Genomic DNA, 16,330 nt, shown 5'->3' on the forward strand with positions numbered 1-16,330 from the left:
GCTTCGCTGGTCTTCCATCTTCACCAGAGTGGAAATGCTGAATGTTTTTTTCGTCAGATAACGGAAAGCTCTGAAACTTCAGTGTCTGGTCCGGATTGCTAGCACTTTATTTGGGTGGAGAATGAGTGTTCGGAAATGCGTAGTTTAATTTTGCGGTGAAAAAATAAATATGGAGAAGTTTTTTTTCAGGGTCATTCGGCACACTTGCGTCGATTCAGACACCCTGCACGCCCTAGAAGTAACGCAGTTCATCTTCTTGTTTCATTTTGAAATGGGACAAATCCAAAGCGAGGTCTACACTGGCTTAGTTTTGGAACCTTTTTGCTTCTCTGCACTCTGGCCGTTACTCAAGGCTGAATGTTTCTTCATAGTTTGTTCTGCTTTCCTTGTGCGCAGCTCCTGGGTCCATCCGCAAGGGCTGGGTTCTGGCTGAAGTGTTGGAGAAAGAATACTGCCAGGCACGCAAGGTGAGACCTGCATACTTCTACTGAATTTTAAATGTGGCTAAGTCATTGGGATGCATCAGTCTAAGCCAATGGTCTCAAACTCATTCGAGTGTAAGCGCCAGATAGCTTACCCCCGAAAGGTCGAGGGCCAACTCGGGAGGGGGGGGGGGGGATATTTTGTTATTTTGGGACAAAAAAGTGAGACGTTTACGATATCCCTGTAATGCCTAATGAGAGTGCAGCTCCTGAGAAAGGAGGAGGGGAAAATATGCCCCTCCACCTCCCTTCTACCCTCTCCTCCTCCCCCCTCCTCCTTCTCCCCTTCATCCTCCTCATTCTCCCCCTCTCGTGACATCACTCATGAAAGCCGTGACCTTCACAAGTGAAGGTCACGTGAAGGTCATGACCTTCACATGACCTTCACTGTGCATATTGGGACCTTTGTTGTGACCTTCATGACTGACCTTTGTGACGCCACATGTGACGTCATTATGGGAAACATCCCATAATGCGATGTGCAATTACGGCGACGGCAACGCCGCTCGAGCGGTAAACGGGCGCCTAAAAGCTGTGCTCTAAAAAATAAGCAACCAGCAGTGGTGTGTCGCATTGCAAAGCAGGTGACTCTCCCAGCGAAACCCTAGTGATTTTCTAGGGGAGCCTTGGGCTTTCTGCTTTTTGTAAGCTCACCGGTTTGCCTCTAGCTTTCATTTACATATACGACTACTTTGGACCCACCCTGATGTTATAAAATTAAAAACATCAATGTAGTGGCAGTTTTCAGTAGAATGAAGCAAGCACAACTTCCTTGCCCTGTCGCACCATGGCTCAACAGGCGTAAACAATATCTCTTCATACAACAGTTCTTGCTTTCTCGGCGATTTTTATAGCAACATTATGAGAAAATACCTGTATTTTAAGCCCGAGCTCATAGCTTTATTTTTGGCAGTTGCTCCAGCTGAGCGAGTTTGTGCAGCCGTGGGGGCTTTTGAGCAAAGAGCTCACACTTGCAGCCTAGGGGTATTGCCGTTGCGATTCATTTACATAAGAAAGGGCTCAGAAGCAAATACTCAGACAAAGCAGTACTCAGCCCTTTCAAAAAAAACAAAATGGTGCAAAATGTATGAACACGTTATATGAGCAGAGCTCCTTTCGAGCTGAAATGAATAAACTATATAAAACTACTATTTATGGCGCATGTAGAGCTCGCAGCCGCGGGATGTTTGTGGGCGGCATCACGCAGAGTCGCGGGACGCATGCGGCTGCGGGCCGTGTGTTTGGTACCCCTGGTCTAAGCCATTGGGAGGGAGTTTGGAACGGACTGGCATTTCTTCCTATCATCAAATGTCAGCTGCTGTTCGTGAAACTAACCGTTGATAATGAGTCGAAAACTTCAATCTTCTGCAAAGATAGTCTGGTAGTCTCTGAGCATTTGAAAACAGGCTCATAAAAAAAAAAGACTGCCCTGGTAGTGTTCTTATTCTCATGCTTAGGCGTATGGTGCTTTGCTTCGCTCTTTGTCAAAGGAGCCTAAACCTCGTATGCTTTCTCAGTCGTTCATCTTGTGTCAAAAAATGCATGTTATACCACCTGATTACTACTAAATGATTGGACTGGCTTCTTGTCACTGTTGGAAGAGTCGTTTGAAACTGCCATATTCTTCAGTTCCTCTGGTGCATTTAAGGGTAAACTAACCTATATGGTACTCGGAGCAAATGGGCATTCCCAAACAAGTGCCACCAAGTGGTCTTACTGGCTGTCATCAACCTAGTGCCCTGCAGAGGTTAATGGCAGTCTGTTTCTTTAAGTGGGGACATAAGCCTAAGTTTCAAAATTTTTTGGAAAAATTCATTTTTCAATTTTGAGGTTTTTGGTTTTAGAAACTAATTATACACCCTTACACCAAATTTCATAACCATGTGCTAAATAGTTACATTGACATAAAATATTTTCAACACATTGTGAGGCAGTAACAAAGTAAAGGAGTTCAATGTTTGAATGCATTTTTCTTAGTTCCACTTTTTGCTGCAAATTTCATACGAAGGAATCTTTTGTTTGAAAGTAAAATTATTCTGATACCACTATCAAGGTGTTTCTGAATTGAAATTTTCTGGGGAATTGGGCTATCTATTTTATTTTGTTTTACATTAAAGTTCTCATTGAGAAAAAACTATGTTTTCAAAAATTGACGTAGGACAGATATGCATGTGATATCTTGAGGTAATCACTCTTTCTGAAATATTTATATTTAGGTTATAAAAACTAAACAGCCCGAAATCCCACATCCCCCACTTTATATTCGAGCAGTTCAAATGGTGCTTAATAGCTTCATTTGCATATCATAGATTTCTAAACGAAGAGGGACACATCTTCTTATGCAGGTATGTAAAGTTGTCCTAGAGAGCTGAAAGTTTGCACAGTACACCTACATCTGAAGTTAGATCTCCCCTGCAAATTTTATTTCAATCACTTGAGTAGTTCAAAAGTTCAATCTCTAGCCAGTGTCCCCACTTAACTCATTTTTGAGTTTTTTTGTTGCAAAAGAAGTTGTTAATTCAGTTGACGAAAGACATGCGAATAGGTTGCTAGCGATTGCCAGCACAACCACTCAGCAACTGCTGCTGTTTTACTTGTAGACTCTCAGAGTGTTATTATTGCAATATGCTCTGTGAAATTAAGGAAGAATATGATTGTACAACAACTGAGAGGTTAATAAAGCTATGTACAAAGACCTTAATATGAAATTTTGTTGAGCTCCTAGTCATATGAGAATAAAAGTTAATGAGGAAGAAAACACTCACTACATCCTCGACTAATCTTCTTCCATCTGCCTGTTTGCTGTACCAAGATTTCAAGCCTCTAATAAAGTCACCACTTGTTTGTTTATGGCAGTCAGAGTGGAACGTGGAGTGTGATAATAAACTTCATATTACAAAAAGACAAAAAGCCAGTCCTAAGGCTCTGGGAGGTCTCTTCGCACAAGGGCCAATATCCTGAAGCATTGTTATGTCGTCTTCGCATTGGCCACTTTTATGTCTCGCACAAGTATCTTCTTTATGGGAACGACCCACCGGTTTGTGAGGACTGTGGAGATGTTCTTATCCTTCTATGTATTCTATGGGTCCCTTCAGGTTTTAACAAATGTCGTATTAATTTTCCCAAATTTTTACGCTCCCGAAATCCCATTCCATCCTGCTCTTTTACTAGGAGAATACCCTCATTTCATTTGACCGCATCTTGGCTTTCATTACCAGCACCGGCTTTATGCACCAGATTTTTGTGTTTTGTAACACGTTAGCCACAGCAGCTTGAAGTTTAAGTTTTAGTTTGGTGCAAGATGACCCCGTAGTTGTTGCGCTGTGATGCCGGCAAACAGCAACCGCTCGGCGACTGCTGCTCTAAAGACGTAACGTTGTACCGCAGTCGCAGAACCGGTACCGGGTACCTGCCGGCACGCGGTTCTACCGTGTCAAATGCAAGCTTTGGGACAAGGAAGCTGCCATGCGGAGGGAGCATCAGCGCCGGCACTCGCTGCGCGGGCTCACCACCACCACCTCGATGCTCTCCGAAGAGTCCTCGGCGCCGGGAAATGTCAGCGCGCCCGGCGAGCCCTTCTCACCCCAAGACGCCCCCCTGCAGTTCCCCATTCCCTGAAGAAAGCCCGACATGTTCCACCAACACTGCCGACGGACTACCCTTTTCGCGAGAGTGTCTCGAGTGATCCTTTGCTCGTCAACGTGGGAATGTGCACGGACGGGACATTCTTTTTATTACAAAATGCCGTGCTTCGTTTCGGAGGTTTTAGCACGTGCTGGCAGTTCATACTGCCGCGAGATTTTGTGAGGAGCTTTATTTTCTGTGAGCGGCGTTCGTCGAACAGAGAGAGCGCAGCTCGAGCTTTGTAAAGTAGTCGTAGGTCCCTTAACTGAAGTCAGCGATTAAGCTTTTTTTCGTGGCGACGCAGTTGTAGCATTTCGGATGCAGCCAGTTTTTTGGCAGCAGCGTTTGTGAGGAGTTCTAGACCAATTAACCCAGATGACAGGTGTTAGGGCTTTTCATCGACTGTGTAGTTTGCGGCCACGCAGTAGCAACCGTTTGACGCGACTGCAACAGGAAGCGATGTGAAACAGCCCGACTTTGCAATGACAGTTGCAACAATTTTTAACGCTCTTCAAAGTGAAGAAAAATTCACCTTGTAACAGACGGGATGCAAGGACGTATATTGACGGCCAACTTCTCGGTACTTACCATACTTGCGACACCTTTATGATGAAACCTGAGACTACGCGAAAGGAAAGCTCATCTAGTGCCAGTCAAGACGGTTATCTGAAGTGTCCAGCGCTGTAATGACAGAAGGGTCATTTCTAGCCTGCATTTTTCACTCTGATCGATTCGCTACAGATCACAGGATGTGATAGTAGAGGTCTCGGTATTTTAGCTCAAGGGTGCTTCCTTGCTGCAACAGCTTCAAAATCTGGCTTTCGACCGAAGGTCAATTTTATTTGTTATTTGGGTACTGACAAACTCTACAGCCACACTTGGTTTTATTCTTTTGTCGTCGATTTCACTAGCATAGTCAAATCGTTGCCTCAAATCCGTTTGGCTTCTGGCTTGCTCAAGAATGCACAAGTCAAAGTTTTGGCAGTATGTTCCTTTTATTTTTCATCTTTTAGATTCCTTGTGCCTGACACTCTGAGCAGAATGTCGCAGTTTTCGACAAAGTGACACAGAATCCAATGGCACAAGCGTCCAATCAGTCGTAGGGCACAACACCAGAATAAGGTTTAGACAGTGCTGTGTGAATATTCCTTTATTGTAATACACCGCAGCTTGTAACCATAGACTAGGGACAGAGTTGTGATGCCAAAGTGTCCAAGCATGGCAGCGTACCCTGGGTACAATTTTATTGTCTAAATACAAAATATTGCGGTGTTTTCAACAAAGTAAGCTGATTGTGCTTTGGCAATGTACCACCGCTACCTGACGGGATTTCCCCCCCAAATTTTTACCGAACTTGTACATAGCAGATACTACTATAAACAAGCAAGTTTCAATCTAAATGTCTTTTTTCATACTGCTGCTGTACAAAACAAGCCACGGTGTAAGATATTTGTACAGGAATCAATCGCCAATAAAGTTCTTTGGTATGAAAACGAATTTGTCTGTGTCTCCGGTGATAGCAAGGTAGGCTTTGATGACATTATAAGGTGAGGAACATTTTTTTTTCCTGTCTTTTGTGAGAGGAATTTTCAGTGGGGTCTGTCCCACTATATACTGCCAAGCTCTTATTGGCTGATTGAAAAAAGAAAAAAAAATAGTGGGTGGATCTTAAGGCATCTAGCATTCAGGTCTAACCACTATCCTTTCAATCAAAGCCAATCGAAGCTCGGCGTCGTTCTGACATCACTGCAACTCCTGCGCTAGGAGCAGACGACTTGCTGCCTCCCTGCATAGGCTTTTGTAAGCCTAGTGTGTAATGCCTGGCTCAGCCAGGGTGGGCAAATATATATGCCAGCATTTGACATTGAAAACCTTGGTGACGTATATGGTTTTCGTAAGCTTCTATTTCCCCCAATAAATGACTCGCATATATACTTGCCAGTGACATCCACCAAGCATACCAAGCAGAAACTCTGGTCAGGCGGTCGCTATGGAATGCGACACTCCAAGCAGGGGTGTCCAGAACACATTTTTATGGACGACTTTCTTGGACGCATGTTTCATGAACACATTTTGTCGACATTATGTTTTGTGGACACATGACCACGTGATGTTTTGTGGACACATGACCATGTGACGTTCCATCGACAACATAATTTTTTTAGTGCATCATTGATTCGCAGGCGTGTTTACCCAATCCTTGGGTCTCCTCCGCCTTTTCTCTCCCCCGTTAACCAGGCAAGACGCAAAAAGTTCCTTGCAAAATCAATAAAATGTCGGGTCTGTCAATGAAACGAACATAGAAATCCTTTCGACAAACACGTCGCCTGTCGACAAATTAATCTTTGATTTTGTTGACATGCGACCTGTTTCAGTTGAAAGGCCTTCTGCATTGGTTTTATTGACAGATCCTTACATTTCGTTGGAGGGGCAGGCAGTGCTTACCGTAAAATACCGAGCAAGTGCTTACTTAAGATTTGAAGATAATTGCGAAAACAAATAGGGGATGGGTGCATGTGAGGTCATGAATTTGGCATATAGACCTTTCCAGCGGCAGTCTCGAACGAAGCGATTTACAGCGCATGTCCCTGGTTTTGAGAGTGTACGTCAGTGTTGGCCGACTGCGCTGAGCTGTGGAGTTTCTCGTCAGTAGGCTGTGGCAGCCTGCTTTGGCGCAATTCCGGACGCTGGTGGCGGCTGAATTGCCGCGTTTTCTTTTTTATCTTGTATTCTGTGGCGAGCATAATTTATAGAGGTCTTTAAGAAAGCCGTGCTCTATTTTTGGGAAAAAAAGAAAGAAATGAAAGCTGTTTTGGTGAGTCCGTGCGCGACAGTACAAATGCAACTGGAATGTTTGTTTCATTTTATGTTCATTGTTTTACGGCGCCGTAAACTCAGCCGTGTCAATCTATAAAGGTCAAAATATTTGACCACACAGGATATCCGTACTGCATGGATATTCCCCACCCACAACATAAAATTCCATGAGTCTCATCAATCGAACAAAAAATATATTGTACGTACCCCTCGGTGCCGCGTTATCCGAACAGGATTTGAGAAAGTTCTCAAATAACACAGAATGTCCAATATACAGTGTCGACGATAGTCACTTCACGACGATCGGACGGAATCCGCCGTGTTTTGGGAAACATGTAGAAGAGAGCTCCTTTTTTGCACAGCTTCACAGCAAATGAACGAACGTGCTTATTATGTCGCCACACCCCGGACCCGACCCTATCAGCTAGTTTTTGCGAAGACCCGGAACACAGCCCGGAAGGCTTTTTGGAGATTATCTCGACGGAAATAATCCTCCAGGAACGTCGATCTGCCTGCGTCGCGGGCTGCTTGACGTTCGCTCTCTTCGTTCGTTTCCTGCGAAGGCCGAGCGGGCTACGAGCCCTGGTATTCTCTTGTTCTCACAGTGGAAGATAACATACAAAGGGTAAGCATCCTAAACAGGCGAAGAAAATAAAAACTTCCAAGAAAAGCCGGCGAACTCCGAATGCAAAATGCAGGTGGGGAGTCACGCTGACCGGGTTTCCACAGCTCAGGCGGGTGCCAGAAATTTCTGGCTGATAGGGGTCGCTCGATTCGCAAAATGGCGGCGGCCAGAGCGCTCTTTTTGGAAAGGTCTATATAGGGTGGTTCAAGTCTCCAGGCTCGATCTAAAATGGACATTAAAAAAGTGAAAGCCGTTTACAACTCCCTGTAACACCGAATTAGAGCGCAGCTCTTGAGGAGGAGGAGGGAAGGGTACTGGGGGGGTCAAGTGACCTGGGGGGGTCACGTGACGATGCCGATGATGCCATCGGTGACGTCACTGATGACGTCATCCGTGATGATGACGATGCGGATGCCGGTGACGTCATCAGTGATGATGGCGATGACGATGTGGATGCCGGGGACGTCATCAGTGATGATGACGATGAGGATGCTGGTGACGTCATCAGTGATGATGATGATGACGACGCGGATGCCGGTGACGTCATCGGGGAGGTCACATGACGTGACCCCCCCCCCACCCCGAGGTCACGTGACCCCTCCCCCTGAGGTCACGTGACCCCCCTCCTTCAAGGTCACGTGACCTGGGGGGGGTCATGTGACCTTGGGGGGTCACGTGACCTTGGTTACGCCGACGCCGACAACGCTCAAGCCGGGAACGGGCCCCTAAGAGCTGCGCTCTAAAAACGGTGCCTGCATGTAGCCATCTGCTGTATTTCATGGGTCGGTTTTTCTCATAAAATTACGAAGCGTAGTTATTTTTTAGTAAAAAATAGGGCCAAGAAACTTGCCAGCGTCTACGGCGGGCTACGACCCAGACAACGAAGTCCAGTAGTGGGGTGTGTTTGGCGTTCGTATTCATAGATGGCGTCGGGAGCAGCGTCTGAAGGTGCAGCCGACCAGCGAAAGATAGCAGACGACACGCAGACGATACTTGTTGGCAGCAAAAGCGCCGCCGTTATCCAGGCGCGTTTTTTTAGTTTAAGTTTTACTTTTATTGTTCGCATTTATTTTTTAACCAAAGGTGCATTTCAATACGATTATATTAATTTCAATAAACCACGGTGGTCGAGCGCCGTCACGATCAGAGCCGTATATTGGGTGAGTTTGGTCAGTCTATGATCTCGCCGGCGTAACGCTCTCCTCCCAAGTGAGCCAATCAGCACACGGCGCAGAGCGAGAGGCATTAGTGCATGCGCGTGAACTCCCGGCTGCTCTCACCTGAGTGGGGAGGGCCGCCATCTTCGATCATTCTCCCGGCGAAATGCGTGGGACCGGCATCTAAATCTCGATTACTGCCTTTTATATCGCTGGCTCTGGCAAGAAAATGACATTCTGTTATTCCTCGGTGGGTTAAAAAGCTACTAAATGAAGATTTTGCGGCGTATGGCCACAAACTTTTATTCAGGCGAAAAAGAAGTCGGCCCGTAGCAGACGACGCGTAGCCTCAGCAGTGCTCTTCTCCGACCAGTCTTCGACAGCGTTGCTAAAAAATGTCGGTCGTCTCCTCTCTGCTCCCTTCTTTCTCTCTCGCTCCTTCGGCGCTCTCCTCCATTTCATTCACTTTTCTCCTCTCCGGCGCCTTCGTTGCCACACGCACTGGCCAAACTCTCCCAATATACGGCTCTGGTCACGATAAGGAGGTAGCGCCATCTATCAATATGAACGCCAAACACACCCCGCTACTGGACCCCTGTCGCCCGTGTTGCTGCCCGTCGTAGCCCCTGGCAAGTTCCTTGTCCTTATTTTTTACAGAAAGAAAGCTACACTTTGTAATTTTACAAGAAAAAACCGACCTGTTAATTACACCTTTGACGAAAAGTTTAGATTGCTACGTGCAGGCGTCGATTTTTACGGTCCATTTTAGATTGAGCCTGGTGACTTGGACAACCCTATATATGTACTGTGCCTATTTTTTTATGTTTCAAATTTTGGGGATGGGCACTTAGTATGAAATGGTTGGATTCTACGGTATATGTTTCCTTTCCCCAAATCACAAAGTTATCCCATGCCCGCCCTTCAAAGAATATTCCTGGCTGCAGCACTGGCTCCGGGATCATTCAGTGGCTCTAGCAAACAACCTCAAGGAACGTATTCCAGAACTTATACTTTATGGCTTTGCCACATCTGCATCGTGGTTTCAGTGCCTGGAATGCGGCTTCGACTGGTGTGCACTGATGTTTGTGTGCTCCATGGCATATATCATATGTCGCTGTCTCATTCATTCTTTTTATTTTTATTTGCCCGATCCATTAAAAGTCGGCCTGCGATTACTTTCCCTGCCCTAGGTCTTTCCTGTGAGCCAATCAGATACGTTGAGCGAGGGACGTGACAGGAGTGTATGCCGATGGCACGTTGTCACGAGCCTTGCTCTGGCGCTCTGACTGGCTTCCCGGGGCCTTAGCTTTCGCTCTTCGCCAAGTTGCGTTGAAATGGAGTGTGAGTGTAGTAGGTGGGTTGGAACGGGTTTGAAACTCAAGTGTTAAAAGATAAAACTACAAGTTGATAAAATTCTAGGCTAGGTGGCGCAAGTTACCACCCATTCTGAAGTATACAACCACTGCCATTTATCCACTTGCTTGCATAAACGTCACACGAACCAGTGTTGCCAGGTCTACTGATTTATCAGTAGATCTACTGATTTCGTTCCGGGTCTACCATAGAGATCATATACACGTTTGCAAGTCCGGCTTCAGGGCGCTGCCATCTTGCCTGTCTGGGGTGCGCTTGGACCAGTCATAATCCGATTAAGAAGCCTTGCTAAGGCGGCGTAATCGGATTATGGCCGCTCCCGAGAGCGCACCCCACTGAGTAAGATGGCGGCGCCCTGAGACCGGACTTGCAAACGTGTATACTAAATCTAGAGGAAAAGGTCCGCCATTTTCCCATACATTCTGGCTGCCGCAAGCGGCGGACCATGCAGGCAGACCCTCTGGGTCCCAAATAGGGGTGTCGCGAACCGGCCGCGGTTCGAGTTCGACCAGGTTCGACTTTTTCGAACTTTTAGTGAAAAGTTCGTCGAACCTTGTATTGAGGTTCGACTCGTGTGCGCATGCGCGACAGGCTGGCCAGTTGGCTTCGGATTGGATGGTAATGGCTAAGAGATGAATTAAGTACAGCGCTGATCGGCTATTTCAGTCAATACAGTACTAAAATTTAAGTTATTGACTTCTTCAGTGAATAAAATTAGTTTCTTTCAATTGCAGCTGTTCACAAAATAAAATAACCCTTTGCATAAAAAAGAAATTCTCCAAACCTAGACATGCTTGTATCAAGGTCTGGCCACACTGTCCACAAAGTCGAACCCACTGATCTCTATGGTCGAACCCACTGATCTCAATGACAATTGCTGGATCGCGCTTGCCGCTCCCGCAAGTGAAGCCACCGGGCTTCACTCGCTTGGGATACGATTTGCCGTTTTTGCTAGCCTTTGCTGCGGTTTTCCAGCGTGCTGACGACACGTTTTCTACTCGTTCGTCGTCATTCGCCGAAGAAGTTTTTTGAAGACTCTGTGTATTGTTGAGACTTGCCGTTGTGAACACGTGGAAAATTTTACGAAAGTGCAGTGTCGCAGGAAAAAGGCACAACGCGTCAAAAGGAAGGGCTGGCGGCGTGTTCAAAGCACCCTTGGCACGCCGAAGTGCCGTGTCTCTGTGCCTTCGCGCGCTTGGATACCGACCAAGAACCGACGCCGTGTGAATGTGTTTAGCGAGTGCAATGTGCGTGAAGCCGTATCAAAAGGTACAACTCGTCGAAAACGTGTCGCCGGTGTCGCGGCGTGATCAAAGCTTCCTTGGCACGCCGAGTGATGCATCTTTGTGCCTTCGCACGCTTGGATACCGGTCAAGAATTGACGCCGCGCCAAAGTTCTGAACGTGTGTCGCGCATAGATGCCTTTAGATCATTTATATATATCGGCCACGGAGTTCTGGATCGTCCAGCTGTTCCGGTGAGTTGCTATCAATAAAAGGGGGAGATCTGTACGTGTTCTTATGTACTATATTAACCATGGCTATGTCCCAAATCAACTCTAATAGATTCCGTGGGAGCACGAATAGGGCAACGTTGTGGAGCCAGGGGGGTTTTCGAAAGCAAAAGTACAAGACGGCGAGAATGAAAATCTTTGAAGCGCGGCCGATATGGTCGTGTGCCATCTGTTGACCAATTAAAATTAGGCGAGCCGCGCTCAAACGTCAACTGCAATTAAGTAGGTTGATAATAAGCCAGCACTGATCAGTGATGAGGAGCTGTTGTGCACGGTATTGTGTAAATCGTCTAAGGACGAAAAAAAGACGTACCTTCTCCCCATCTTCCGTCGCTAGTGGACGCTAGATTAAGCTCGTTCCTAAACCGCGAGGGGAAAAGACGCTGATCCAGAGGCACGAACAGCTTCACGCACATTGCACTCGCTGAACACATACACACGGCGTCGGTTCTTGGTCGGTATCCAAGCGTGCGAAGGCACAGAGACACGGCACTTCGGCGTGCCAAGGAAGCTTTGAACACGCCGCCAGCCCTTCCTTTCGACCCGTTGTGCCTTTTTCCTGCGACACTGCACTTTTGTAAAATTTTCCACGTGTTCACAACGGCAAGTCTCAACAATACACAGAGTCTTCAAAAAACTTCTTCGGCGAATGACGACGAACGAGTAGAAAATGTGTCGTCAGCACGCTGGAAAACCGCAGCAAAGGCTAGCAAAAACGGCAAATCGTATCCCAAGCGAGTGAAGCCCGGTGGCTTCACTTGCGCCGCAGCGAACAAGCGGGGAAGCGCGATCCAGCAATTGTCATAGAGATCAGTGGTCGAACCGGTCAATCTGGTGAAAAGTTCGAAGGTTCGTCGAACCCCGAAAGTTCGACCAAAAAATCTGGTTCGACAAAAGTTCGCGACACCCCTAGTCCCAAACACGGTTACATCTAGGGGTGTCGCGAACTTTTGTCGAACCAGATTTTTTGGTCAAACTTTCGGGGTTCGACTGGGTCGAACCGGTTCGACGAACCTTCGAACTTTTCACCAGATTCGACCGGTTCGACTTTGTGGACAGTGTGGCCAGACCTTGATACAAGCATGTCTAGGTTTGGAAAATTTCTTTTTTTTTATGCAAAGGGTTATTTTATTGTGTGAACAACTGCAATAGACTACTTCCATAAAGCCCTGCATGCAACACGGCGCGCGTTGCACTCTGGGAACTAGTTGGCCAGGGAGGAGAGTGGTGTGGTTTCGGTTTCGATCAACACGTCGACTAGAGGTCACACACAGAGCGTGGATTATTAACGGCCGTTATCTCATGCTTTCTGGTATAGAGAGCGTCATTTGTGGTCTATAAACTAACCTAAATGGCCAGACCTCGCAGCTTTAGCACAAGCCCGAGGCGTATAGCATGTCTTAATGGATGCTTGTATTTTGTACTTGAGCCTTTCTGTTAGCGTTTCGAGGTATGTGGACGAGCCAATGCTGGGAATTTCGACGCTGTGAAGCTCGGGGATCTTGCTTGTGTGCGAATCAGCAAGCTGTAGCAACCAATAAGTAACATCTAGCTCGAGCCTTTACATTAGTAATGTTGATTAAGAAGTTTGTTTCGTGCGTGACGAAATATAACTTTTTGCGATTACTGTTTTTCTTAATACGCCTGAGTACGCGAGGTAAAACTTGGAGGCGCCATTGAAGAGCTCCATTTGAACACACTTCTCATCTCTTACCTGTACTGCCCCGCAGCACTGCACGAAGTGAAGTTTCCACCCGCTTGCATTCCACTAATATTCAACATCGCGTATGCGCATAAAGTTATCCTGCAATCATATAGGCACTTTCGCACATACAAACCGTTTTAAGAAAGCAAAAGTCGAGCACTTGTCTGTAGAATGTCGCAACGTTCGCCGGAAGTGCGCCGGACGGGCATGAACTTTTATGCGGTGCGCCAAACGAACGAAATTATTCAAAGCGCATTTGACGGTTGCTAATGGCTATAATATTTGTTATGAGTTTGCTTTCTTCCTGGCTGAGCATGCCGAGATAATTTCAGACACACCGTTAAGGCACAGATCTTGGGCAACAGGGAAAGCTCGTCCAAAAAGGCTTACCGAGGAGTAGGGGACGCTTGTTAGGGCTAGAGCACTATATAGCTCCTACGGAGCAGAGTAGCGCAATCCTTTGAACCCCGTGTTTTGCCGACAACATGGCCGACAGAGCAGCTCGGCGCGAGTCACGTGGTACTCAGGGTTCCAAGAGGCGGCCCGCCCTATGGGAGAATACATGGAGATCGACATAACACGGCTGATTAAAAAAATAACGGCGAGTTCACACTTTTCAAAACTAGCCTGTCGTGAAGTTAGTAAAGCGCTGAACACTTTATCAAAGTTTGAATAATATCGGATGCGTGTGCAAATTTTGAGAAGGCAATTTCCAGGGCAATGGCGTTTGAAGCAGACGATGTTTGCTCGCAGCGGAGATGGGCTTTTCGGGTTGGCCGGAGCGGGTCACGTGAATGGTGTGACGTCGCCGTGTCGTCTGCTGCATGATGCCGCTCAGGCAATTTTTTAAAAAAAGTTACGTCCTTGCATGGCACAAAACTTATCGCAAATTATTCTAAAATGTTTCATTATTATGTCAAAAATGATTGCCATTCCGTACATCCCCACAAAACTGAAGGAACAACGATTTTCTCACGTTCTCCATGCATTTCTGACCGCAGTTGGAACCTCCGGGCGTTCGCCGCTAGTCGCCGAGAGACGGCGTTCTAGATTGCGCTACTCTGCTCCGAAGGAGCTATATAGTGCTCTAGTTAGGGCCTCCGTCGTAGCAAGCCGATCTCAGTGTTTGCGAAAACTTAATCTCCTATCAGCATAAAATTTGAATGTGAGATATGTGATGACACGAGGAAGACATCATAGTAACTTTTGTGCAGCAGTGAGGTCGAATTTATTGCGTTTCCTTAAAAGTTCATGCGCCAACGCTGGGCTCAACTGTGATAATCCTGTGAAGATGCGGCTTGTTTTCGCCCAATGAAGTAACAAGAGGCGGACGTTTGGCAAGCAAAATACGTGTAGGGCTCAAGGTGACCAAATTTCAGTTGTAGTACACTGGTACTAAACGGGATTACTGACACTGAGCTCAAAGATGCACTCGTGGGGCGAGGTGACTAAGCCACGTCTTACTACGTTTGCATACGCACGCACAATATCCGGTGTTTAGGGAACCAAGGAAAGTGCCCCGGTCTTCGTTTTCTATCGCTCGAGAATGAGTGTATTGTGCATTCGTAAAAAGTCAGATAATCGAAAACGCAATCAGCGCGTTCGGTCGCGGTGTGATAACACGACATGAACCTGCTCACTCGAAACCGAAACTAAGTGGCCAACTAGTTCCCAGCGTGCATTGCGTGGTATTTCGCCGCATTGGGGCGCGTCGGTTTTGGAAGAAGTCCATTAAAAGAAACTAATTCTATTCACTGAAGAAGTTAATAACTTAAATTTTAGTACTGTATTGACTGAAATAGCCGATCAGCGCTGCACTTAATTCATCTCTTAGCCATTACCATCCAATCCGAAGCCAACTGGCCAGCCTGTCGCGCATGCGCACACGAGTCGAACCTCAATACAAGGTTCGACGAACTTTCCACTAAAAGTTCGAAAAAGTCGAACCTGGTCGAACTCAAACCGCGGCCGGTTCGCGACACCCCTAGTTACATCATCAGAGCAGTTTCGTGAACTTCAACAATCCACGAACTTACCGGTGGAAAGATACTCGCGTTCTTTTCGAAGGTTTCTTTTTGCATAGCGCGCAGATGTACGGCCTCGCGTTAACGCTAAACTAAACCATATACCCGGCTTCGCTGGTGGGGCGCGGCTGGGCGCGGTTGAGGAATACGAAACTGTGCAACCACCAGATTTCCGAGATTTCGACAGAAGGGGAGTTAATGCAGCGTAATGACTTTATTGCTTTTTGTAAGCGTTAGAATAGCTCAGAATTTAGTTTAAAACGTTAAATTATCACTGTTTATATTGCTGAGAGTTTTCACTCTTCGCGTTACCATGGCAACGTTGCTTTCTTTCTCTCGTGTTCTGTCGCTCTCTTTTGCGTTCGTTCACTCGGGACCCAGGATGTCGGCGCACGGGATTTGCCACTCCTCCTCACCCACCTTTACCCCCCCTGGGGTCTACTGATTCACTGAAAAACAGAAAAATCTACTGACTTTTTTAGTAAACATACTAAAAATTTATTATATGGCTCCTTCAGTTCCCAGTGTCGCCTATCAAAGGAAACTCATAATGTCCCAGAATTAAAAACGAAGCACTGGCTAGATGGCCCAGAAGCACGTAGCCTCTACCTCGTTGCCATATATTCATCTATTCACCCAGAGCAGGTTCGGCAGGTTCGACGGTGACATCCGGGCAACGTTACTAAAACACCCAGTTGGGAAACTCGCCGTCGAAAACTGGGCCGCTGGCGTTCACCGAGACCGAGCTAAATGCGACAACAGCGCCACTCTTTATCGTTTGTCTGTACTGTGGTCACCTTGATCTTTTTGAAAGCCTGTTTTTGCGTAAAAACAAACGGAAAAGACTCTTTTTGTATTAAATTTATTGGAGTTTAGTACCAAATGATGGGCGCGTGATGTTTTTATCATCTTTAGTTCGCAAGGTTTTGCGGAACAATTAATATTGTTTTCATACAGCTATGCCTCAGCGGGCTTTTCAGGGAGCAACGTTAAAATGCACCCAGGTGCA

General features: G+C 46.6%; 1 protein-coding gene across 2 annotated transcripts in view; it reads left to right on the forward strand.

The window, feature by feature from the left end:
* Positions 1 to 5,599, forward strand: part of LOC115308200 (RB1-inducible coiled-coil protein 1) — a 55,242-nt gene extending 49,643 nt beyond the window's left edge. For both annotated transcript variants that reach the window (XM_042286709.1, XM_029981955.4), the window contains exons 29-30: positions 397 to 467; positions 3,870 to 5,599. In XM_042286709.1, coding sequence (XP_042142643.1) covers positions 397 to 467; positions 3,870 to 4,100 — 302 coding nt within the window. In that variant the 3' untranslated portion in view covers positions 4,101 to 5,599. The remainder of the gene's footprint in view (positions 1 to 396; positions 468 to 3,869) is intronic.
* The last annotated feature ends 10,731 nt before the right edge of the window (positions 5,600 to 16,330 follow it).

The sequence above is a fragment of the Ixodes scapularis genome, unplaced genomic scaffold (genome assembly GCF_016920785.2).
Source record: "Ixodes scapularis isolate PalLabHiFi unplaced genomic scaffold, ASM1692078v2 PGA_scaffold8__174_contigs__length_109621045, whole genome shotgun sequence".
NCBI classification, from domain to species: domain Eukaryota; kingdom Metazoa; phylum Arthropoda; class Arachnida; order Ixodida; family Ixodidae; genus Ixodes; species Ixodes scapularis.